We start from the raw sequence: 27,736 nt of genomic DNA on the forward strand, positions 1-27,736 counted from the left end.
ACAGTTCTCCACAAAGTGGCCTAAGGGTTCAAAGCCATCCCAGTTAGAACCCCAGCCATCCTCCCGCAACTACACCCTTTGGCTAGAAATTAATAAGCTGATTCTAAAAGTCTTACAGAAATCCAAAGCAACTAGAGTAACCTAACCACTGTGAAAAAAACGACAAGCTTAGAAGATTTAAACCACTTGCTTTGAGACTTACTACAAATCTAAAGTAATCTAGAAAGTGAGGTATTGGTATTAATATAAACAGACAAATATATCCAGTACAGAACAGAGACTAGAAATAGATCCATATATATATGGCCAGATGATTCTGACAAAGATGCAAAATTAGTGAAGATAGGATTGTCTTTTCAACAAATAATGTCAGAACAACTTGGCAACTATTGGTAAAAAAAAAAGGCATTCTAATCCAAACATTGTGCCACATATAAAAATTAAGTCTAAATGCAACACAGACTTAGATGTACACTTCATACATAAAATTTATGAAAGAAACAATAGCAGAAAGTCTTTGTGATCATGGGTGAGGCAAAGATTTCTTAGAGAATTAAAAAGTATAGTCCATTTTTTAAAAGGACAAAATTAGACTCCATCAACATTAAGAGTATATGCCTTTCAGAAGATACTCTCAAACAAAACTTGAGATCTCATACTTCCTAACTTCAAAACTTATTACAAGACTACAATAATTTAAAAAAAAAGTGTGATACTAGCATAAACACAGACATATTGACCAATGGAACACAACAGATTATCCAAAAATAAACCCTCATATATGCTCAAATGATTTTTGACAAGGGTGTCAAGATCATTCAACAGGGAAAAGATAATCTCATCAGCAAATGGTGTTAGAAAAGCTGAATGTCCACCTGCAAAAGAATGAAACTGGATCCTTACCTTGAACCATACACAAAATTAATTCAAAATGGGTAAAAACCTAAACTTACCACCTAAATGATAATACTCTAGAAAGAAAATATAGGAGAAAAGATTCATGACATTGGATTTGCAATAATTTCTTGGATATAACACCAAAGAAATTATTGCAAATCCAAATGTTGGCAGTTCCATGGTCACCTGAGGATGGACAGGAGAGACACTCCACAAAGGAGCATAAGCAAAATTTGGGGGATGACAGATATGTTGATATCTTGACTACGATCATAGCTTCACAACTGTACATATGTCAAAATATTAAATTGTTATAATTTAAGCTTGTGCAGTTTACTATATGTCAATTGTACTTCAATAAATCTTAAAACAAAAAAGGCAAATCCTACCAAAGAATAATCTGCCTAACAGGCATTTTTCTCCAGACTACAGGACTCTTAAGGTCCTTCCAGATGAAAACCTCTGCAATTCAACTAGCATGTGAGGGATTACCCAAAGTACAGCCTATTGTACAATCTCTAAAGACAGAGTGCAAAATATGAACAAATCATTAAAAGGATTTCATGGTGTCACTTAAAAAGGGAAGAATTGGGCTTTCCTGGTGACAAAGTGGATAAGAATCCACCTGCCACTGCAGGGGACACAGGTTTGTTTTCTGGTCTGGGAAGATTCTAAATGCTGTGAAGCGACAAAGCCTGTGAGCTGCAACTACTGAGCCCAAGCTTGTGTGCTGCAAATACTGAAGCCCATGCGCCCTAGAGCCTCCACACTACAACTACTGAGACCCACATGCTGCAACCAGTGAGCCTCCACACTACAACCACTGAGGCCACACGCTGCAACCACTGAGACCCACAAGCTGCAGCCACTGAGCCCACATGCTGCAGCTACTGAAGCCCAGGCACCTACACTGTGCTCAGTAACAGGAACAACTGCAATGAGAAGCCTGCAAACTGCAACAAAGAGTATCCCTCCACTCACTCCAACTAGAGAAAGGCCATGTAAAGCAATGGGGACGCAGCACAGCCAAAAAAGGCGGAAGAATTACACAGAAGGGAAAAAAATACTTAAGTAAAACACACAATGTCTTAGATATCACTTTCACTAGTAAGAAACTAATTCTATAGACGTCTCTGGTGGATTAAAAAAAAAATCTTAATTATGGTTATTTACTCCCATAAAAAGATTACTAGCAATGATGTTAGATTTATTTATGCTCACTAATCTGTCTCTTTGTGACTCCATGGACTGCCACCTACCCAGGCCCCTCTGGCATGGGATTCTTCAGGCAACAATACTGGAGTGGGTTGCCATTTCCTTTTTCAGGGGATCTTCCTGACCTAGGGATTGAACCTACATAGCCTGTGAAGAAGGCTGAGCACTGAAGAATTGATGCTTTTGAACTGTGGTGTTGGAGAAGACTCTTGAGAATCCCTGGGACTGCAAGGAGATCCAACCAGTCCATTCTGAAGGAGATCAGCCCTGGGATTTCTTTGGAAGGAATGATACTGAAGCTGAAACTCCAGTACTTTGGCCACCTCATGTAAAGAGCTGACTCATTGGAAAAGACTCTGATGCTGGGAGGGATTGGGGGCAGGAGGAGAAGGGGACGACAGAGGATGAGATGGCTGGATGGCATCACTGACTCGATGGACGTGAGTCTGAGTGAACTCCGGGAGTTGGTGATGGACAGGGAGGCCTGGCGTGCTGCGATTCATGGGGTCGCAAAGAGTCGGACAAGACTGAGCAACTGAACTGAACTGAATCTGTTAGAATTAATGATACGTATTGTTAAACAAGTTAATTTTTCTAATAACCGTAAGCTTGAGAGCAGAATTTCAGATCTTATAATCCAAATTCAATCAAAGTAGGGGCTATTGTCTGTTCTAATTAAATACATTAAGAATAGAAAATTTTGAAATGAGAGCCCACACCAAAAACCTCATGTTCTCTGTCAGGGAAAGGTGGGAGGAAAGATCCAAAAAGCAGGGTGGGAATGCAGGCCATGCTTGCACTCACAATCTTTTCTTGCTCCCTTCCTCCTATATAGTTATGAACCTCAGCAGACAGATATGTGGGGCATGGTTTAGGAGATTTTGAAATACTTTGCTGTCAGCTGTTTCTGCCTAGCACAGGGCTTTACCAGAAAATCCCCAAACCATTTGTTGAACTGAATGGAAAATAAGTAAATGGGTCTGGGAAGGCATTTGGTCAGGAGATCGGGATTCGAATTCTGCCCTGACTAGACAGTAAGCTATATGACATTGGTTAAGTCACTTTTTTATTTTCATTTCCTCATCAGCAAAGTGAAAAGTGAGTGTATACAAACATGTGCACGGACACACACACACACAGTCTTGTCAGGTGAAATGTAAAGGATAGGAAATTTGCAGAATAGGAATGTTCTGTAATTCAGGCCAACTTACCAATAACTCAACACAACAAGCTTTTTTAATGAGCTATCTTTGTCACCCAGAAACACTCAGATGCTTCAGATTCAAAGAATTAGTTTGGTCTCCACTTAGTAACAAAAGAGAGATTTAAAAACAAAGCTAATAGTTCCTGCCTTTGAAGAACTGACATTACAATTGGTGAGACAACCAAGACACAATGAAGCAGAACTACAAAGCGCAGTGACTTGGGCACTATGAGAGAGTTAAATTCAAGGATAATGGAAGCACTCAGGAAGAAACCTCAAAGTAAGCTCACTGGCTCACACTGGAGAAATCTGTCATGTGTACAGAAAATTATAAGGATTTTACAAAGAAAGCACCAGTGAGACAATGAAATCCAAGAGGCTGGGTTCTAAGTAGGACTAACCTAAGTTTCTCAAAATTAATCAGTAACCAGAGCAAATTATACCTCAAAGATAGTTTAAAACATCTTAGTAGAATCTTTTATGTAAGAGAAACCACACAAAAATCTGAGACTGTTTTATTTGAAATGACTACAAATGGTATTTTTGCATGATTCTAAAACTAACAGAAATCGTTTTCTTTCCTAAGCCTATATATCAATTTTATTTATTGATTTTGGTACTTGCTTTGGTAGAAAACCCAATGATTTACTACCTGCATGCTTGCCCTACTATAATGAAAAAAAAGCTTTTTTTTAATCCTTCACACAGGCAAAATGGAAAGTAGTGTTGTAAGTATCCATACATAAGGATTAAATATTAATATTTTAACCAAAGTCAAGAGCATTTTTGTCTTTTTCTCTACTTAAAACAGAGCATTAAAAAAAAGTGTGTATGTGTGTGTGTGTAGGAGAGGTGGGGACAGGACAGCTTCTTCCAGACTTCCTATGAGGTACTTACAGTGCTGATCACAATCAACTCTGGCAAAGACTACTTGATTTGCATTTGGGTATTCTTCCTTAATGACATTGGAAGCTTCCTCAAAAATTGGGTGCAACATCTGGCTGAAACGACACCTACGCACAGAAAAGGATACCAATTAAAACTGAAGAGTAGAAGCAATAAAATTTTATTTTTGTTGTTATCTGTTTATATTTAGTATTTATTATATGTACAATAAACAGAATTAACAATTACACTGTTAATTCAGGATTCCTGATGTCATTCATTGGAGATGAAAACAATCTGAAATTCAAAGACTATTCCATTTCAGACAAATAATTTAAAGATGATCTCTCACAAAGGCAATGAAACAAGTGTGAGATAAGTCCTCTAAAATGTATCTACTTGGATCTGTAATTACTAAGTCTCAGGCATTTATAAAGGAAATTAGCTTCTCTGAATAATGAACATATTTTTAGACTACAAAGTCTTTAAAATGATAAATTTATTGCAAATATTAGACTGATTCACCTGACAAGTTCAATCAAATCTCACAGGCAAGTTAATATGAAAATGGCATATGGTACAGACCGAACTGTTTCCTCTCAAAATTTACCTCTCGTTCAAATAGGCTTTTGTATGTATAAGCTATTAAACATACTAAGTTCAGGAGCAAAATTTTTTTATTCTCAAAGGAGACTTCCTGTCCATGTTTTCTGTCTGTAGTTTTTTGCTCTGCCTTTACTTTTAAAAGGGGCCACAAACCCCACAATATTGTAGAAACATGAGACTTCTAATTCTGACTGCCCCTTGATCAAGCCAACTACTTCACAAATGTATCCTCTGAGTCATTAAAGGCACCTGATGAGAAAGAGAAGAATCAGAATCAGCACACAAGCAGGTGGGCTAGAATGGTTATTTTCATACGAAAAAGGTATTGAGTGTTTATTAACAACAACAAGAAGAACACAACTATAATTCCTACTATTGCTTCCAGAGCCCTTTTCCATCAAGAAAGGTACCTAAATGAAGCCTGTGAACTCTAATCCACATGTAATTAGATCAAAGAAAGAAAGTTTTAGTCACTCAGTCGTGTCTGCCTCTTTGCAACCCCATGGACTGTAGCCCACCAGGCTCCTCTGTCCATGGAATTCTCCAGGCAAGAATACTGGAGTGAGTAACCATTCCTTTCTCCAGGGGATCTTCTCAACCCAGGGATCGAACCTACATCTCCTGCATTGCAAGCAGATTCTTTACTGTCTGAGCCAGCGAAGTGCAATTAGGTCATACATATTAATTATAATTTAAGAAAAATATAAAGTCTATGACAGGATACAAACTTTATACTTCCTCCCTATTTCTCTTTGTATGTAACTCTTCTAGCCCACTCACCTGACTTCCTAAGGAGATGTCCTAGAAAATACCAAGGAGACACAATCTGTATCTTCAGTCTCTCGCTTTCAAGTGGCTCTTTCCTCTTCTAGCATTCTTAAATCTCTCCCATCTGGGATAGGTGGGTAGGGTCTGCAGACATCAGGGACCGTGTCTTATTCTGAGACTACATATTCTAATAAGCATTTCAGTAGATTTCTGTTAAATGAATAAATTGGTAGGATGGAGGAACTGGACAAGTTAGGGTCACAGGTTTCTGGGTTCACACAGTTTGCTAAAGATAGGGTTCTAGAGGGCCAGGGAGGCAAGGGGTAAGGATTGCATGATGATTTCTTGAAGAAATTAGGATATGGCTTAGTAAAGAATCCTGACTTAAGGGCAAGAAAAGAGAGATATTAAGGGCTCCTTTCTGGACTGTCCAGTTTGTTGCTCAATAAGCAGTTATACACAGATTCATGTTTAAAACAAGATCAGTTATAATACCAAAAGGTGAAAGGGGAAGATAAAATAAAACTTCAATTCCAATATAAAGTTACATTTACAAAAGTGACACAACCAAAGCAAATAGATCCATTAACAGGGTCTTGGAACTGTGGTGTTGGAGAGGACTCTTGTGAGTCCCTTGGACTGCAAGGAGATCCAACCAGTCCATTCTAAAGGAGATCAGTCCTGGGTGTTCTTTGGAAGGACTGATGCTAAAGCTGAAACTCCAATACTTTGGCCACCTCATGCGAAGAGCTGACTCATTGGAAAAGACTCTGATGCTGGGAGTGATGGGGGGCAGGAGGAGAAACGGACGACAGAGGATGAGATGGCTGGATGGCATCACCGACTCGATGGACATGAGTTTGGGTGAACTCCAGGAGTTGGTGATGGACAGGGAGGCCTGGAGTGCTGCAATTCATGGGGTCGCAAGGAGTCGGACACGACTGAGCAACTGAACTGAAGAGTCATCTGAATCCAATCTCCATATCTAGTACTTGAAATCAACCCTTTACAAATCAACCAAATGGGGCAAAAGTCTTTGAGGGGACAATTTAAGGACACTTACTAGTATAACATGGGGAGGCAAAGAGTCGGACATGACTGAGTGACTGAACTGAACTGAACTAGTAGAGCTTAGTGGGAAAAAAAATAAGCTTCAGAGTCAGACATACTTGAGGTTAAATCCCAGTTCCACCACTTATTAGCCGTATGACCTCTCTGAGCCTCAATTTCCTCAATCTAAAATGGAAATTATAATACCTACCTGGAGAGTAGTTCTGAGCATTAAAAACAATATATGTAAAGAACCTGGCACATCACAGCATTATTAAGTTCTACTGTGGTTTACTGTCCTTTCAGGTATATTTTTAGGCAACTCTGTTAGAGAATCCTTCCTTAAGCTGTGCCACATCTGTAACTCCCAAAGGGAACTCAGAATCCTGACTTTGAGGCCACGCAGTATAAGTCTAAGTCCTAAGTCAAGTTATCCACGTTTTTTTCCATTGAATAAAACACCATAAAACTTACGTATAACTCCAAGTATTCTTTGGTAATATGTTTCTCAAATAACTGCAGTTAGTCCACATTTTCAATCTGCTTTTTCACAACAGGGTTGGTGGCATGTTCTATTTCTCTTTCTTACAACACACAAAACTCCTCCATCAAGGTAACTGCATTCTACTGGGTTGGCCAAAAAGTTAATTTGGGTTTTCTGCAACATCTTATGGAAAAACCCAAATGAACTTTTTGGCCAACCCAACAGTTTCAACTCTGCCACAATCTAGTCAGGTAAGTATGGGAAAATATTCCTCTGAATCTGTTTACTTTTAAAGTGGACTGAATTCAATAATTTTCTACCACATTCTGCGGTTAATGTTACATCTGCTGCTGCTGCCGCTGCTAAGTCGCTTCAGTTGTGTCCGACTCTGTGCAACCCCATAGATGGCAGCCCACCGGGCTCCGCCGTCCCTGGGATTCTCCAGGCAAGAATACTGGAGTGGGTTGCCATTTCCTTCTCCAATGCATGAAAGTGAAAAGTGAAAGTGAAGTCGCTCAGTCGTGTCCGACTCTTATTGACCCCATGGACTGCAGCCTACCAGGGTCCTCCACCCATGGGATTTTCCAGGTAAGAGTACTGGAATGGGGTGCCATCCTCTTCTCTGAATGTTACATCTGGACAATCCTAATTTACTTCGGAAACTGCTATCTTCTGTTGTACATTTTATAAATGGTATTTTCTCTGTGTATCTTCAACATTCTACTAAAGTTCTTTAAATACAGATACTATATATTGTTGATCCAGTAAATATTTACTATGTACTTATCTGCCAACTGTCATGCAAAGTGCTTGGTGATTCATGTTGAAAAAAAGATAGATATGGTAACTTTTCACAAAGTTAATGATATAGGAGGGAGGCACCAACTAAACCGTGGCATACAAGTGTTATGACTGGCTAAGTATGCAGGGTTATGAGCAGATATAGAAAGGGTTCCTAACTGTACTTGAGAGTAGGGGTAGGGGCATGATGTAGGAAGGTGGCCTGGAGAAAGTGGCATCTAATCTAAGACTTGAAGGATGGTTCAGACTTAATGAAGTAAGCAAATGGGTAAGAGAAGAGAGATCCATTCAGACAGAGAAATACCATGATTAAAGGTCAGTGATGAAAGAGAATATTACAGAAGCATAACAGAACAGAATATGGGAATGGAGAGGCAAGAGATACAGCAGCAGAGGTAGGAAGGAACAGGGCCACCAGGGGCCTTCCAGGCCAAGCTAAGGGACTCACATAAAAGTAATGGAAAACATTTAAGGTTTTTAAGATGAGGTGTAAACTAATCTAATTTGCACTTGAGGAAAGACTACTCTGGCTTACTTTGCAGCAAAAGAATGGAGACGTATAAGACCAGAAGCAGAGGAAATAAACTAAGACTGTTAATAGATACCTAGGTAAAATGTAGGACTATGTGTGGCTTGAAGTAGGGGCAGAGGCACCTGCTAGGTGGTAAGCCTAAGAGGGTCATATAAGGTACAGACTGTCTGGGAATAAGGATGATGTGAGTTGTTTCAAACTTCTCTCCAGCTGAAGTGCCCCTCTTCCTATCCCCATGCCACATTCTTCAACATCTACAATATACTGTGCCCTTGTGCTCAATGCTGGGAACACTAAGAAAAACTTTATCTCTGCCCTCAAAACTGGTTTGCTGGAACACAGAGACTGAAGACAAAACAATGTAGTAGAATGTGGGACATAGGGAACTACGTGAACAGACAAGACAGAGTCCGATTCAGACAGGGAAAGGAGTCAAGGCTTCCTAGAAGTAGCAGTGGATGGTATGCGTTACAAAATATCAACATTATTTTTCCTTCTAAATCTGCCATACCCACATCCTCACCTCCAAACACTGCCTTACTTCCTCAGTAAGGAAAAATAGAGAACCGCAATATGTACATGTGTGTGTGCACGTGTGAGTGAGAGACTGAGAGACAAAGAGAGACAGACAGACTAAGACAGAAATCTGAATTATTCTGTAGCCTGCTTTTATTTTAAAATGTGGGATGACGGAATCAGTATATTTTCTCTCTTAAAACAAATGCTCACCAAATTAAGTTGCTTCATCTGTAAATAAATGAACCTGAATTATTAATTTTGTTTATGGAGTATTGTCTTACAGAAGAAAGAGGCTTCCCTACTTACTCCTTTCTAGCAAAGAAAAATCACCTCTAGAAAGTTAAAAGCAAAAAAACAAAATAACCCCCAAACCCTTAATGATGTACCCCTCCCCGCCAAAATAAGATATTACTTACCAATCAGCATAAAAATTTACTAAAGCAACATCAGCATTGTCTGAAATTGAAAAACAAAACCAAACAATCTAAGTTACTTATGTCTACATAATTATGACATAATTCAAGATAATGGTTTTTATCATAGCCTTTTCTATTTTAAAGGCTCAAGAAAAATACACAGTAACTATTAAGTTATCTCTCACTCAGAAACCTGTACATAGCATCAAAAATGGCTTACATAATTTGTGGGAGCCCCTACTCCTTTTCTCTACATCCACCATCTTAATACCCCCACTGAATGAATATAAAATAAACAGAGAATCAAGCTCAGATCAGGCAAGTAAGCTACTAAATAGCCTACTCTCATAAAAAGTGAAGTGGAGTGATCTGGATTTTATTAATCCATTTTTTGACCTTCCACATTCATGAATAACTGAGAATTAGCTCTGCAAATATTGCATTGGCCAAAAAGTTCATTTGGCTTTTCCTTAAGATGTTACCGAAAAACCCAAACTTTTTGGCCAACCAATAAACTCCTATTGCAGAGAACAGACTTGTATAAGTAAGCTATTTCTAAAACTCAGATGCCACCTAGTAGCAACAAGTAATCTACAAATAACAGTGTTGCGTAAGATGTACCTTTTCTGGTTCCTACCCGTTTAACATTTATTCTCTGTTGCAAAATATAACTCAGTATTATTTGCATATCCAGATGTGAAGACAGGAGAAAGGTATCTGTTCCTTTTGCCTAAATCTAACAAAAACTCAGTACTCAGTAAACTGCATGCATGCACACGCGCGCGCACACACACACACACAAATCATACCCACAAAGATATTCTAGAATGTGAAAGATGAAAGGAGTGAAGATGATTTGCGAGTTTCAATTCTCTTTTTCCTTTTTTACTTAATAACTTTGAGGCATTTTCTGTCCACGTACTATTCACTGACACAGTGTGGTTCTCGATCTGTGGTTCCTGGAACCAGAAGCACCAGCATCACACTGTAACTTGCAGAAATGCAAATTCTTAGGTTGGGTCTAGCGATTTCTATCAGGAACTGGGGGCAGGCCTATCAATACTGGTATTATAAGTCCTCCACGTGACACTGATATAGGCTAAAGTTTATCTCAAGAAATCCCACAATGTGGGAATAGACTTTCTAGCATTTAAAACCAGTTCCAAGGAAACAAGACAACATATGATGGTCAATGAATAATGCTTTTATCTCTCATTATTTTTAGTTTTGCTCAAATCAGTGGGTGAAATGAAATATTAAAAAAAAAAAAGACATCATTTATCCACAGTACATTTTCTTAAATCTCCTAAGTTGTGATTTTCCGATTAACCACATTTTCACCTTCCCTCTACTTCTTTTAAAAACAAGAAGAAATGTCTTCCCCCAAATTATTTGAATCTACAATCACACTGTCAACAAACAAGCAAAAATACTTACTAAACTTAATTGGATCAATGACAAAGAGATCAGAGTACATGATATATAGTTAAAAGCTAAAAAATACACATATACAAAAAAATTGTAGACTGTGTCCTAAGGTCATTAACAGAATACTGCATAGTGGAAACTGCTGGTCTTTAAGCCACAAAATACTCTAAGAGTGGTATTTATGACAAGGCAAAGAAACAAAACAAGACTAAAAGTTTACCTGTAACACAGGAAAGCAGACTTACACATTTTAAGGAATTTTACCAAAAACTAAAATGAAAAGTGCTTAGTTAAATACATATGCACACAGACACACATACACACACACATACACACAGCCACCATGGAATTAATCAGAATGCTGGCTCCTCAACTGTTTTAGGTAACTGAGATTTTATTTTGTTTTTGTATATAAACTAATTCTTAATAGAAAAGAAAGTATACTTTAAAAATACGAAGGTACTTACTTAAAATGTCATCTATATTCTCTGTATCAAGACTTATTATTTCAGCTGTTACAGGAGTAAAAACCCAAGTTACCTGGAAATTTAAAAAATGCAAAAATTAATAAATGTTTCTACAAAAGGCAAATGATGCTAAAAGTCTAAAAAGAAAATTCACAAACTAAGTTGGTTCCACTAGTTACAAAATTACCAGTTGGTTTTAATCTTTATTATCTACTCTAACTCTTCATGGGATCACTGAAATAGCAGTACAACTTCTCAAGCCTGGAAACGGGGTTCAACAGATTTCCTATACTTCTTTCTAAATACATAAAAGAAACTGTTTCTAAACAATTTTCAAAATTAAAAATGTACTCACTCTTTTAAATTAATATTCTCAACAACTTTATCTCTGCTGCCACTAGAAAAAAAATTGCCAGATTATTAACAGTCTTGAAAGAATATAAAACCGAGGCTAAGTTTGCTGATTCTAACCCACCATGCTTCTAAGACAGAACAAAATACTGAAAAGAATTCAAGAAAGACTTTTCAAAATGTTAACCAAAAGCCCTTCTTGCCTGGTCTTCAAATGCAGGTGGTTTAACAATGTGAAGGTGAGAGGCTATAAAGAAGAGAGTAAGAGTAGGTAAAATAAGTGTATCCACTTTAACATGTCTAAGACACTAAATTCAAAGAAAATTTCAGACTGCCATCTACAAAACGAAGAAAAGGCATGATTTTAAACTAAACTAACAACTGCTTACTTAGGTTTTAAGAAGTTGTATTATTTAAAAAGTAATGTCATCTCACACGCTAGTAAAGTAACGCTCAAAATTCTTCAAGCCAGGCTTTAGCAATATGTGAACCATGAACTACCAGATGTTCAAGCTGGTTTTAGAAAAGGCAGAGGAACCAGAGATCAAATTGCCAACATCCTCTGGATCATCGAAAAAGCAAGAGAGTTCCAGAAAAACATCTATTTCTGCTTTACTGACTATGCCAAAGCTTTTGACTGTGTGGCTCACAAGAAACTGTGGGAAATTCTGAAAGAGATGGGAATACCAGACCATCTGACCTGCCTCTTGAGAAACCTGTATGCAGGTCAAGAAGCAACAGTTGGAACTGGACATAGAACAACAGACTGGTTCCAAATAGGAAAAGGAGTATGTCAAGGCTGTATATTGTCACCCTACTTATTTAACTTATATGCAGAGTACATCATGAGAAACGCTGGGCTGGAGGAAGCACAAGCTGGGATCAAGACTGCCGGGAGAAATATCAATAACCTCAGATATGCAGATGACACCACCCTTATGGCAGAAAGCAAAGAAGAACTAAAGAGCCTCTTGATGAAAGTGAAAGAGGAGAGTGAAAAAGTTGGCTTAAAGCTCAACATTCAGAAAACGAAGATCATGGCATGTGGTTCCATCACTTCATGGCAAATAGATGGGGAAACAGTGGAAACAGTGTCAGACTTTATTTTTCTGGGCTCCAAAATCACTTCAGATGGTGACTGCAGCCATGAAATTAAAAGACGCTTACTCCTTGGAAGGAAAGTTATGACCAACCTAGATAGCATATTGAAAAGCAGAGACATTACTTTGCCAACAAAGGTCAGTCTAGTCAAGGCTATGGTTTTTCCAGTAGTCATATATGGATGTGAGAGTTGGACTGTGAAGAAAGCTGAGCCGAAGAATTGATGCTTTTGAACTGTGGTGTTGGAGAAGACTCTTGAGAGTCCCTTGGACTGCAAGGAGATCCAACCAGTCCATTCTAAAGGAGATCAGTCCTGGGTGTTTTTTGGAAGGACTGATGCTAAAGCTGAAACTCCAGTACTTTGGCCACCTCATACGAAGAGCTGACTCATTGGAAAAGACTCTGATGCTGGGAGGGATTGGGGGCAGGAGGAAAAGGGGACGACAGAGGATGAAATGGCTGGATGGCATCACCGACTCGATGGACATGAGTCTGAGTGAACTCCGGGAGTTGGTGATGGACAGGGAGGCCTGGCGTGCTGCAATTCATGGGGTCGCAGAGTCGGATATGACTGAGCCACTGAACTGAACTGAATGTTTAGTCTATTTTATTTTTAGGTTCCATCTTTAATACACTATGTGTTTTTATCTTTGTTTCTGCACTCAAAGTTTACTTCTAATGGAGAAACAAGCATTAAGTAACAAAGACAAAATCAAACAAATCATGTATGGCATCAAATTCAATAAGTAATTTGATAATATACAATGAGTGAAAGAGAGATGTTTCAGCATCATATTTGGTGAGATTGGTGAACAAGTCCATGAAAAATAAACTCAACCAAGGAATGAATACATACAAAAATTGGCATAGAGGATAAAGGGAGAAATTGAGTATTTGATTTCAAAAAGAGACACACACCTGCTTTGGCAGCAAGCTGTAAGAAAAAGTTTGAAACATTACCTATGGCCCAAAAGTACAAACAGGACTGTGCATGTTGATGTGCATTAGTCCTTCCAATGAATATTCAGGACTGATTTCCTTTAGGATTGACTAGTTTGATCTCCTTGCAGTCTGAGGGACTCTCAGGAGTCTTCTCCAGCACCACAATTTGAAAGCATCAATTCTTCGGCACTCTGCCTTCTTTATGGTCCAACTCTCACAACCATACATAACTACTGGAAAAACCCTAGTTTTGACTACATGGAACTTTGTTGGCAAAGTGTTCTCTCTGTTTTTTAATATACTGTCTAGGTTTGTCATAGTCTTCTTTCCAAGGAGGAAGTGTGTCTTAATTTCATGGCTGCAGTCACCATCTGCAATGATTTTGGAGCCCCCCCAAAATAAAATCTGTCACTGCTTTCATTTTTTCCCCCATCTATTTGCCATGAAGTGATGGGACCAGATGCGACACTCTTAGTTTTCTGAATGTTGAGTTTTAAGCCAGCTTTTTCACTCTCTTCTTTCACTCTCATCAAGAGGCCCTTTAGTGCCCCTTCACTTTCTGCCTTTAGAGTGCTATCATCTGTATATCTGAGATTGCTGATATTCCTCCCGACAGTCTTAAGTCCAGCTTAAGCTTCATCCAGCCTAGCATTTTGCATGATGTACTCTGCATGTAAGTTAAATAAGCAGGGTTGACAATACATAGCCTTGACATACTCCTTTCCTAATTTTGAACCGGTCTGTTGTCCCATGTCTGGTTCTAACTGTTGCTTCTTGACCTGCATACAGGTTTCTCAGGAGGCAGGGAAGGTTGTCTGGTATTTCCATTTCTTTCAGAATTTTCCACAGTTTATTGTGATCCACACAAAGACTTTAGTATAGTTTTTAGTATATGTTTTATGTTTATATGTTTTATATTTATATGTTTAGTATATGTTTTAGTATAGACTTTAGTATATGTTTTTCTGGAACTTCCTTGCTTTCTCCATGATCCAATGAATTGTTGGCGATTTGATTTCTGGTTCCTCTGCCTCCTCGAAATCTGCTTGTACATCTGGAAGTTCTTGGTTGCTGAAGCCTAGCTTGAAGGATCTTGAGCATAACCTTGCTAGCATGTGAAATGAGCGAACTCGTGTGACAGTTTGAACATTCTTCGGCATTGGAATGTAAACTGACCTTTTCCAGTCCTGTGGCCACTGCTGAGTTTTCCAAATTTGCTGGCATACTGAGGGTAACACTTAAACAGCATCATCTTTTAGGATTTGAAACAGCTCAGCTGGAATTCCATCACCTCCACTAGCTTTGTTCGTAGTAATGCTTCCTAAGGCCCACTTGACTTCATACTCCAGGATGTCTGGCTCGAGGTGAGTGAGCACACCATCGTGGTTATCTGGTTATCATGAAGACCTTTTCTGCATAGTTCTTCTGTGTATTCTTATCACTTTTTCTTAATCTCTTGTGCTTCTGTTAGGTCCTTAACATTTCTCTTCTTTACCATGCCCATTCTTGCATGAACTATTACCTTGATATCTCTAATTTTTTTGAAGAGATCTCTAGTCTTTCCCTGCTTCAGATTCTTTTTCCATATAAGCCATTACAGAGTATTGAGTAGAGTTCCCTGTGCTATGCATTAGGTATTTATTTGTTATCTTTTTTTTTTTCCCCCAATTCTTTTTTGGTTTTTTTGGCCATGCAGTGTGGCATGTGGGATTCTTAGTTTCCTGATCAGAGATCAAACCCATGTCCCCTGCAGTGGAAGTGGAGCATCCTGACCACTGTACCACAAGAAATTCCCTTAGTTATCTATTTTACATCTAGTAGTATATATATGTCAATCCCAGTCTCCCAATTATCTTCCCCCGCCCTCCTGGTAACCGTAAGTTTGTTTTCTACATCTGTGACTCTATTTCTGTTTTGTAAATAAGTTCCATTTGTACCATTTTAGGTTTCACATATAAGCAATGTCATACGATCTTCATCTTTCTCTGTCTGACTTATTTTACTTCGTGTGACAATCTCTAGGTCCATCCATGTTGGGGCAATTGGCACTGCTTCATTCTTTTCATGGCTGAGTAATATTCCATTGTATACATGCACCACATCTTCATCCATTCCTCTGTCAATGGATATTTAAATTGCTTCCATTTGATATCTGGACAGTTTTTGGTTCAATCCTGTTTATGTGTGGAAATCCATTCACTGAACCACTGCTCTTTATCAAATGACAACTAACATTAGACCCTGGATCAAGGTACCAAAGACATTCTTCTGCTTGCTCATTTCACGGACGCTTTTGGTACTCACAACAGTTACAATTTAAAATTTTATAATTCACCAACAGTCAGTTTCTAAGTAATATAAAGACATACTGATGTAGCTAAATAAGCCCATAATTATTTGAAATACTTCTATAAATTCATTCTTTTCTTAGAAAAAGCGTGAGAATACTACTAGTCTTATTTTCAAGTTACCATACCAGTAGTTAATAGCTGACATTATTTCTGTTCAGTTCAGTTGCTCAGTCATGTCTGACTCTGCGACCCCATGAATCGCAGCACGCCAGGCCTCCCAACCAATAAATTATACTCTCCTAAAGGCAAGCCAGATAATTTAAAACCCCTGAATATTTTACTTATATACTAATCTCACTATTTTCAATACCTTGAAAATCAACTGGAAAGCTCAGATTTCCCTCACTAGTCATTACTTACTACCCATACCACAATTAACAAATCTTTCCCCACATCAGTGTATGACTAGCTCTAGACAACTGTATAAACTTTTTGAAGATAAACTGAGGCACATTAAAATGTTTAAGGATGTATGAGCAGAAATAAATTTGAATCACACAGCATCCTATCTAGCAGAGAGAAGAGCTTCAAGGAGTTGTACAAAATGAAAGACTCTTATAGGCAGAGTGGAGAAGGAACAAAGACATTATACTAGGCAAAGGAAAAAAAAGTTGGTTGGTTATTGCAAATTTACTTTCCTTTAGAGGATGGTAGTGGGTCTGTCTGGCAGATCACCTAACAATTGCTAATCAGATGACTCCTGATTGACTGGTTTAGAGTTCATTTCTGGAAGAGCCTCAACTGTAATTAAGTGAAGCCATGGTTGGTGATGTGGAGCTTAGCAAAATAACTCTACTTGGGGTCTGTGGTCTTGTTTCTAACAACAGTATTGATACAGCAAGATTTTAGAATGGATTGTATGTTGAAAAAAATTCAAGAGATCACATAAAAATATCATAGAGCAACAAAGCTGGTCATTTTCAAAGTCAAGTCAAGTCATTAAATAACTCAGTAGTCACTGACAGTGTCTGCTAGGTGCTGAGGGCACAAAAGCATAAGGCATAATTTTTGAAGAGTTAGTCACTGCCTATCAAAATACATGTTTACAGAGAAGCATATGCTTCAAAAATGGGCTTCCTTGGCTTACACAGCTGAAGATCATGATCATATCTGTGTGACTCACTTTTTTCTCCAGTTCTTACCGCCACCACTAGTTTGAGAGCTCTTGAGATAGAGCGTGCATATTATGCCTTATGCTTTTGTGCCCTCAGCACCTAGCAGACACTGTCAGTGACTACTGAGTTATTTAATGACTTGACTTTGATAATGACCAGCTTTGTTGCTCTATGATATTTTTATGTGATCTCTTGAATTTTTTTCAACATACAATCCATTCTAAAATCTTGCTGTATCAATACTGTTGTTAGAAACAAGACCACAGACCCCAAGTAGAGTTATTTTGCTAAGCTCCACATCACCAACCATGGCTTCACTTAATTACAGTTGAGGCTCTTCCAGAAATGAACTCTAAACCAGTCAATCAGGAGTCATCTGATTAGCAATTGTTAGGTGATCTGCCAGAATAGCCAGGACATGGAAGCAACCTAGATGTCCATCAGCAGATGAATGGATAAGAAAGCTGTGATACATATACACAATGGAGTATTACTCAGCCATTAAAAAGAATACATTTGAATCAGTTCTAATGAGGTGGATGAAACTGGAGCCTATTATACAGAGTGAAGTAAGCCAGAAGGAAAAACATAAATACAGTATACTAACGCATATATATGGAATTTAGAAAGATGGTAACAATAACCCAGTGTACGAGACAGCAAAAGAGACACTGATGTATAGAACAGTCTTATGGACTCTGTGGGAGAGGGAGAGGGTGGGAAGATTTGGGAGAATGGCATTGAAACATGTAAAATATCATGTAAGAAACGAGTTGCCAGTCCAGGTTCGATGCACGATACTGGATGCTTGGGGCTAGTGCACTGGGACGACCCAGAGGGATGGTATGGGGAGGGAGGAGGGAGGAGGGTTCAGGATGGGGAACACATGTATACCTGTGGCGGATTCATTTTGATATTTGGCAAAACTAATACAATTATGTAAAATTTAAAAAAAAAAAAAACTTAATTGCTTTTTACAAGCTAGAGAGTGACAAAAATTAGGCACAATCAATTTGGCTGTATTAAGCAGATAACTATTACATAAGAAGCATAGTGCCAATGAGCATGCAACTGCTAAGACAGATTCTGCTAACAGCTGTGTTTAAGGGGGCCCAAAGCAAGAACACTGTCTCTGACCCAGTAATCTCTCCTCACTGTAGGGTGTAAGGGAGGCAATTTATCATTAACATTTCTATTAATACACAGTATGAAGGGAAAGACAGGTTGTTTATTTGAATTGTTAGCAAGCCCCACTAGTCTGACAAATTGTTTCTTTTCATGTCAGCCATGGGCAGAAACAAGATTCTCCTGGGGAAACATCTTTATGTGTCAAATGCTATAGTGCTTAAGTAAAATACAGACAAGTAGCTCTAAATCAGGAAAGAAGGACAAAAATAATTTTTTTTAATTTACACTTTAAGTTAACTTTTAATTTTTTCTTGAAGAAACAACAAAAGCCTACATAGAAATCTTCAATAGATCTTAATAGTCCTGGAGAATTTAGCCTCTAATGATGAAATATTACAACATATGTAAATATACAGACACAAATTTCTGAAATATTTTACAAATTGGTCATTCTCTCCAGTTCATTAGCTCATTTTCTTGCGAAGAAAATTAAAAAGCATTGCCAATCATCTCATGTTGGTTGTAAGCTCAAGCTTAAGCAAGTTAAAGGATATATTGTATAACACAGGAAATACAGCCAGTATTTTGCAGTAACTGTAAATGGAAAGTAGCCTCTCAAACTGTATAACATTTTTTTTAAATTAATAAATAGGAGATTCTTCTTCAGCAAGTAAAGAATATTTTCTTCATTAGATGGTTTTTAAATACTGAGACATCTTTGGGAACTGAAAAGCTTGCCTTTCCTTTAATGTCTCTGTACCCTTTATGGCCACCCAACTGGCTGGTGAAACCAGTGCACTAGCTGTATTTCCACAGCAATTTTTAAGCCACTCAGTAGCCAGTTACTTTTCTCTTTTCCACTACTGCATAATCAATCCTTCAAAGATTAATTCCTTCTTCCATATTGCTTTGTCTGGTTTTCCTGGCAGAAAATGCCTTTCCCCGCCGCCTCGAAAAGCCCAACCTGCTCTGCAAGCATAGAAAAAGGACAAATGTAGGTTAGGGAAATGGGAGTTACTGCAAAATTAAAATTCTCTCTAGATTAGATATAAATTTTAAAAAAGATACAATGAAAAGTTAGTTACATGATTTTAAAAAAGTATTTTGGAAATAAATCTTGGGAAGATTTATTATTTACCTTCTCTCAACGTGAGGTCAAACTTACTGTTACAGTGTTAACATGTAAAAATGCTATAATACTAATACATATAAAATGCTCTGGCACTCACTGCTAAGCCCTAATGCAATTCCTCTTTCGAAAAAAACATTAACTGAACAAGATGTCAACCAAACAGGATCTTCTTTAGAAGTACAACTAACATCAATAATAACACATGTTGGAAGTGAACTATTAAATTCTCAGCATAATTTTTAAAATAAATAAACACATTTTCCTAGTACATTAAAACCATTTGAGTGGTTACTATTTGAAAAGAGCCTTAAATGACACTCCCTGAATCAGTATCTCCCTTCAATCCAACCTACCCACAGAGTCCAGACTAAATCTTTTTGAATTCTGCTTTGCATGTATCGATTCCTCTGCCCCTAAAAAAAAAAAAAAAATCTCCAATGGTTTTTCACTGTCTACAGCATAAAAGCCTAACTCCTTAGCTTGCATTTAGGATCATTCACAAAGTACCTACACTAGCATTCCTAACAGAGAAGGCAATGGCACCCCACTCCAGTACTCTTGCTTGGAAAATCCCATGGACGGAGGAGCCTGTTAGGCTGCAATCCATGGGGTCGCTAAGAGTCGGACACGACTGAGCGACTTCACTTTCACTTTTCACTTTCATGCATTGGAGAAGGAAATGGCAGCCCACTCCAGTGTTCTTGCCTGGAGAATCCCACGGACGGGGGAGCCTGGTGGGCTGCCGTCTATTGGGTCGCACAGAGTCGGACACCACTGAAGTGACTTAGCATAGCATTCCTAAATCACATCATACTGCTTCCCATTCATATTCTATACTCCAAGTAACATGAAGCATAGTTAACACTGACCATACATTCTAGTTGGTCAGATACTCTATGTTGCTTGAGACAAATCCAGTATATGCTTTTTGCCCTGGAATATTATTAATAGCACCACTCTCTTTCAGAAGGGTCCCAGTTTGGACAATAAATTATATATTATATATGGTCAGCCCATTTGTAGTAGACTCTTGGTAACTGGGAGCAACTGTAACTATCTCTTTACAAATCCTAAATTATTAATAAGCATTAATAATGTCCTCCCATATAACATGCGGTAAAATGAGAGTAGAATGAGAGATGAATAGGGAAAAATAAAGATGGACCAAGATATGAATGCTAAGCTAAACCAATCACTAGCCTTAGGCACTGACTTGAAACATTGGGTTCTTAGGAAGGGGATAAAATTGGTAAAATCAGTAACTTAGAAAAATTATTATATGACTGCTCAAGGATCATTCACAAATGGTCCAAATCCTCTAAGCTACAAATCCAAGAATGCAAGGGGTCTTCAGTGTTTGCAGTTCCTAAAATGTGACATCTTAGTCTCTTGCTTCCATACTTTGCACATGTAGCTTCCTCTGCTTGAAACAGCTATGAAAGCATTTAGTTTTCAAGACCCAGTTCAAATACTATCTTATCTATGAAGGCTTTCCTGATGATCCCAGACAAGAATAATTAATTTCTCTCTCCTCTGAAGCTCCAGAACACTTTCTTAGGTTGTTAACATTAATTTTTCACACAGATTATTTGTTCTACCTTACCTCCTGTAGGAGATGTTCAGTACCTTGAAAGTAGAGATTGTACCTTATTCCACTTCGTACCCCACACATCACCTACTACGGTACCTACCAGTACATAATGATTACTCATATATGTACTAAGTGAATGAATGGGCAGATCGTGATAATAAACTGAGAATTTAGAGGTAGGGTGTTAGAAGTGAGAACCAAGGAAAAGGGGTTCACAAATGGGAATAGTCAATAAACATTTTTAACATGTTGGAGAAAAATAAGGTTATCAAATAAGTCTATTTTAAAATTTGTTTTTAATAATGTAATGATGAAAAGCACAACACTAGGTGATGATACACACACTCAGATTTAGAAGGATACTCAGAAGTGATCTTTCTACTTACTACAGAAACCCCTTGCTATTGCTGTCTTTGAGCTGTCACAAATCCCTAGTAATACCTTCTTCCAGTTCCCTCAGCTATTCCCTGGCATGACTTCCAGACACTTCAGCACAGAGAATGTTCACACTTACAAATAGCTATGCTACAATAGTGGATAAAAACCCAATATGTCTTGTATTGTTCCATTTTAAGGCTGTTAATTCAGTCATGAAAATAAATGATTTGGGACTTTCAGGACCAGAAGCTAATACAGTTTAATACCAGGCAGAAGAGGTTATTAAATATTTCTTTTGGCAAGATTTATAGTAACAAAAGCATTCCCTCGGCCTTACTGTGTTTTATTAGAATATCTTAGTAAATGAGTTTAGAAAACAGAAAGCATTTCCAGTGATTGAGTTTGTCTTATAGCCCAATGACTTCAAACTTTGCATTCAAACAGTGGTCCCTGAACCAGCAAAGTGGCATCATGGAAGAGCTGGGGAGAAATGCAGGCCCCACCCCACCTACTGAAGCATAATCTCCAGTTTTATAAGATCTCCTAGTGACTCTGTTCATATTAAAAGTTGAAGTACCATGGCCTTAGACAACAAGTTTTGACTCTGCAAACAAGCAAGTAAATTCATTTTAAATCATGTACAACATTTTTTGGCCCTCAAATGTGAATACAGTAAGCTCATTCATGAGAATTTTGTATTGACATGCAAATTACCGATTTTAGAGAAATGGGAAACTAAAATCTCATTAGAAATCTACATTGATGTTAATTTTTAGAAGTATGTCCTGCTTGAATAGATATTTCTACACAAAAAATAGAAGCTTCAGTAGAGGATATATCTTCTCTATGGCATTACTGTTCTCAACTGCCATTACATGTGCGAGGAATTCTGCAGTAACAGCTTATTGTATTTTTGCTGAATCTTTCATTTACCCGCCTTCCTACTGGGAGATTCTCAAAGCCCTTCACAAACTACGTGTCTCCTACGCGTGCTAAGTTGCTTTAGTCGTATCCAACTCTGTGTGACACCATGGACTGTAGCCTGCCAGGTTCCTCTGTCCATGGGATTCTCAAGGCAAGAATACTGGAATGGGCTGCCATTTCCTCCTCCAGGGGATCTTCCCAAATCAGGGATCAACCCACGTCTCTCAAGTCTCCTGCTATGGCAGGCAGGTTCTTTACTACTGGCACCACCTAGGACACCTGTGTGTCTCCTATAGCAAGAAACAAGTAGTGTACCAGGCACAAGGTTCCTTCTATTTATGATCCAGATTTTGACAAATCAGCCTCCCACCGGAAGTGCCAATGCCATGGGACCAGAGCGCTTCTCCTCCCTGGGGCCAGTGCTCTCACTCTCAGTTTTGCATTAAGCTGGCAGGCAGCAGAAACACAGAGGTCTGCAGTTAGCTGCCAGGAGCTAAGAGATATGAAAGGTCCCCAGAGAAAATAAGCTGAGGCTGATAGGCACTGTAAGAGCCTTGAAGGTGAGTATCAATCAAGGCACATCTCACTGTTAGTATTCCCAGAAGCATTATAATGAACCACAAGTTCAAAGAGAGGGGAAAAGCAGGACTAAGTATAGAATAGCACTGGGAAGCTACTATAACCCTTAGCTCGCGTAGATACAACCTTCCTATAACATCAGTGCAACCCATTTTGGACAAGTCAGAACCAATTCGCTTTTATAAAGAAACATTAAGAGTCACAACCTTCTTCATTAAATAACTCAAAATATGGTGGGTGCAGACATGTTTCAGAAAACAAATTCTATGCAAAAACAAAGAATTCAAATATAAATAATACAATCCCTTAAATCAAATTCTGTCAGTAAAAACAACCATAGAAAATAAAAAGAAAAAATGCTGTAATTCATACTTTTTCTTACATATTAGTTATTTGATCATGTAAGAATTTCCATTAAAAATTGATGTCATCTGTGTTTTGTTCTTCACTGTATCCTAAAAATGGATAAATCCATTTACCTGGAAGACAATGCACTTCTCTGACATTCAGAGAATACTCTTATTACAAAACACTCCTCAGGACTGAGAATGAGCTTATCATTGTGTGGAAAGGATTTTTTGATAAAAACAGCACCTCTCTAAAACCCAGATTTCCAGAAATGGAAGTACTAACAGAGCATAGGAACTGGAAGAAAATTCAAGATGAGAATTGTTTTCCTTTTCTGTACACCCTCTGGGACCAGGGGGAAATGTGTGAGAGACCATTCCATTCATCACCATCTCCCAATTAGTATCTAGCACTGGATCTGGCAAGATAACAGTCCAGAACAAATATTCATATATATATGCCCAGAGAAAATTATGACTGCCCTCCTTGTGCTAAACTGTAATTCTTCCCCAGGATGCCCGTAAGAAAGTCTACAAACATGTGGTCCAAATATTCTTCAGTCTTTTGTTAGGTCATTCATTCAATCCACAAATGTTTCACTGAGTCATTTATTACATGCTAGGCGCTGTCAGCAAAAACAAGACTGGGAGCTGACTGTGGCTCAGATCATGAAGTCCTTATTGCCAAATTCAGACTGAAATTGAAGAAAGTGGGGAAAACCACTAGACCATTCAGGTATGACCTAAATCAAATCCCTTATGATTATACAGTGGAAGTGACAAATAGATTTAAGGGACTAGATCAGATAGATACAGTGCCGGATGAACTATGGACTGAGGTTCCTGACATTGTACAGAAGACAGGGATCAAGACCATCCCCATGGAACAGAAATGCAAAAAAGCAAAATGGCCAGACGTCTGAGCAGGCCTTACAAATAGCTGTGAAAAGAAGAGAAGCAAAAAGCAAAGGAGAAAAGGAAAGATATAAGCATCTGAATGCAGAGTTCCAAAGAATAGCAAGGAGAGATAAGAAAGCATTCTTCAGTGATCAATGCAAAGAAATAGAGGAAAACATCAAAATGGGAAAGACTAGAGATCTCTTCAAGAAAATCAGAGATACCAAGGGAACATTTCATGCAAAGATGGTCTCAATAAAGGACAGAAATGGTATGGACCTAACAGAAGCAGAAGATATTAAGCAGAGGTGCCAAGAATACACAGAAGAACTGTACAAAAAAGATCTTCACGACCCAGATAATCACAATTGTGTGATCACTCACCTAGAGCCAGACATCTTGGAATGTGAAGTCAAGTGGGCCTTAGAAAGCATCACTACGAACAAAGCTAGTGGAGGTGATGGAATTCTAGTTGAGCTATTTCACATCCTGAAAGATGATGCTGTGAAAGTGTTGCACTCAATATGCCAGCAAATTTGGAAGACTCAGCAGTGGCCACAGGACTGGAAAAGGTCAGTTTTCATTCTGATCCCAAAGAAAGGCAATGCCAAAGAATGCTCAAACTACCGCACAATTTCACTCATCTCACATACTAGTAAAGTAATGCTCAAAATTCTCCAAGCCAGGCTTCAGCAATACGTGAACTGTGAACTTCCAGATGTTCAAGCTGGTTTTAGAAAAGGCAAAGGAACCAGAGATCAAATTGCCAACAACCGCTGGATCATGGAAAAAGCAAGAGAGTTCCAGAAAAACATATATTTCCGCTTTATTGACTATGCCAAAGCCTATGACTGTGTGACTCACAATAAACTGTGGAAAATTCTGAAAGAGATGGGAATACCAGACCACCTGACCTGCCTCTTGAGAAACCTATATGCAGGTCAGGAAGCAACAGTTAGAACTGGACCTGGAACAACATACTGGTTCCAAATAGGAAAAGGAGTACGTCAAGGCTATATATTGTCACCCTGCTTATTTAACTTCTATGCAGAGTACATCATGAGAAACGCTGGGCTGGAAGAAGCACAAGCTGGAATCAAGATTGCCGGGAGAAATATCAATAACCTACAGATGACACCACCCTTATGGCAGAAAGTGAAGAAGAACTAAAGAGCCTCTTGATGAAAGTGAAAGAGGAGAGTGAAAAAGTTGGCTTAAAGCTCAACATTCAGAAAACAAAGATCATGGCATCCGGCCTCATCACTTCATGGGAAACAGATGGGGCAACAGTGGAAACAGTGGCTGACTTTATTTTTCTGGGCTCCAAAATCACTGCAGATGGTGACTGCAGCCATGAAATTAAAAGATGCTTACTCCTTGGAAGGAAAGTTATGACCAACCTAGACAACATATTGAAAAGCAGAGACATTACTTTGCCAACAAAGGTCCATCTAGTCAAGGCTATGGTTTTTCCAGTGGTCATGTATGGATGTGAGAGTTGGACTGTGAAGAAAGCTGAGCGCGGAAGAATTGATGCTTTTGAACTGTGGTGTTGGAGAAGACTCTTGAGAGTCCCTTGGACTGCAAGGAGATCCAACCAGTCCATCTTAAAGGAGATCAGTCCTGGGTGTTCATTGGAAGGACTGATGCTGAAGCTGAAACTCCAGTACTTTGGCCACCTCATGCGAAGAGTTGACTCACTGGAAAAGTCCCTGATGCTGGGAGGGATTGGGGGCAGGAGGAGAAGGGGACAACAGAGAATGAGATGGCTGGATGGACTCGATGGACATGAGTTTGGGTGAACTCTGGGAGTTGCTGATGGACAGGTAGGCCTGGCATGCTGCGATTCATGGGGTCGCAAAGAGTCAGACACAACTGAGCAACTGAACTGAGGCACTGTCCAAGGCACTTGGGAAAGAGATGTGAATAACACTATATTGATATTTATATTATAACTGGCAAGATCAAACTTAATAATTTGACTTTCATATTTAAAAAAAAAAGAGAACATTTCCTCTCAAGTATTTTAATAGTCACCATAATTCCTGCAAAAAAGAAAGTGTTAGTCGTTAAGTCACATCTGGCTCGGAGAAGGCAATGGCACCCCACTCTAGTACTCTTGCCTGGAAAATCCATGGACAGAGGAGCCCGGTAGGCTGCAGTCCATGGGGTTGCTAACAGTCGGACACGACTGAGTGACTTCACTTTCACTTTTCTCTTTCATGCATTGGAGAAGGAAATGGCAACCCACTCCAGTATTCTTGCCTGGAGAATCCCAGGGATGGCGGAGCTTGGTGGGCTGCCATCTATGGGGTCACACAGAGTCGGACACGACTGAAGTGACTTAGCATTAGCATTAGCACATCTGGCTCTTTGCCACCCCATGGACTGTAGTCCACCAGACTTCTCTGTCCATGGAATCCTCCAAGTAAGAATACTGGAGTGGGTAGCAATTCCCTTCTCCAGGGGATCTTCTTAACCCAGGGATCAAACCCACGTCTCTTGCATTGCAGGTAGATTCTTTACTGTCTTAGCCATCAAGGAAGCCTAGATAACTGCTGGGCACGGAGTAATGAGTATTATACAGTAAGTCATAGTCCCTTTTTGCCTAGGATATCCAGAAGCTTTGAATTAATCTTAATGTGAAACAACCACATCAGCACTGTTACTGAACAATCTTAACATCTCTACAAGTGGGACAACCACATGTTGCTTTTTTCTACCTGTTTTCTTGTGATATAATTGATACATAGCACTGTATAAGTGTAAGCAGTAAGCATAATCACTGAATGTATACACTCATGAAATGATTACCACAGTAAGTTTAATAAACATCCATGATCTCACGTAGAAACAAAATTAAAAAAATATGTATTTCTCCTGTGATGCAAACTCTTAGGATTCCCCCTCACAATAACTCTCATATATAGCATACAGCAGCATTAACTATATACTAATGTTTCTTAAAAGAATGCAATAGGAAATAAAAAGCACCACTTATGAAGTAATCTTAATCCCCTAAAACTAAACCTGATTTCAATCTAATCAAGCCCAAGAATTAGTGTATAGGAAACAATTGTTGTTTAGTCACTCAATCATGTCCAACTCTTTGTGACCCCACGGACTATAGCCCACCAGGCTCCTGTCTCCAAGGGATTTCCCAGGCAAGAATACTGGAGCGGGTTGCCATTTCCTTATATTCCCGACCCAGGGATTGAACCTGCATCAGCAGGCAGATTCTTGACCACTGAGTTGCCTGGGAAGCCCACATAGGAAATAACAAATACATGTAATATGATACCATGAGGATGCAAGCAGTTATGTTAAAAAAAAAAAAGGACATTTTAGAGGAAAATGATAGCTTATCTTCATTTGGGCTCCTGCCAAAAGTAGACCCCTGAGACAAGCAGTTTATTTAGGAGAAAAAGTTAAGAACCCACAGATAAGTGGGGAATTAGGATGGGAAAGACAGTCAGTACACAATATAATATAGTGAACTAAACACTAATGTTTTCACTTACATAATTTAAAGTTTTAAACTCTCTTATTTACTAGGTTCTTCTGGGAGCCCATGCATTCCTACAATGCAGAATATGAATATGAAGGAAATATCTCCTACATATGTCAA

General features: G+C 38.7%; 1 protein-coding gene across 1 annotated transcript in view; it reads right to left on the minus strand.

The window, feature by feature from the left end:
• The window catches only part of ERP44 (endoplasmic reticulum protein 44), a 100,199-nt gene that overhangs the window by 44,638 nt on the left and 27,825 nt on the right, over positions 1-27,736 (minus strand). Inside the window, exons 2-4 of the mRNA XM_027549775.1 lie at positions 11,273-11,345; positions 9,378-9,417; positions 4,214-4,329 (exon numbers count right to left, since the gene is read on the minus strand). Of these exons, the coding sequence (XP_027405576.1) occupies positions 4,214-4,329; positions 9,378-9,417; positions 11,273-11,345 (229 nt within the window). The remainder of the gene's footprint in view (positions 1-4,213; positions 4,330-9,377; positions 9,418-11,272; positions 11,346-27,736) is intronic.

Source organism: Bos indicus x Bos taurus, chromosome 8 (genome assembly GCF_003369695.1).
Source record: "Bos indicus x Bos taurus breed Angus x Brahman F1 hybrid chromosome 8, Bos_hybrid_MaternalHap_v2.0, whole genome shotgun sequence".
Lineage (NCBI taxonomy): Eukaryota > Metazoa > Chordata > Mammalia > Artiodactyla > Bovidae > Bos > Bos indicus x Bos taurus.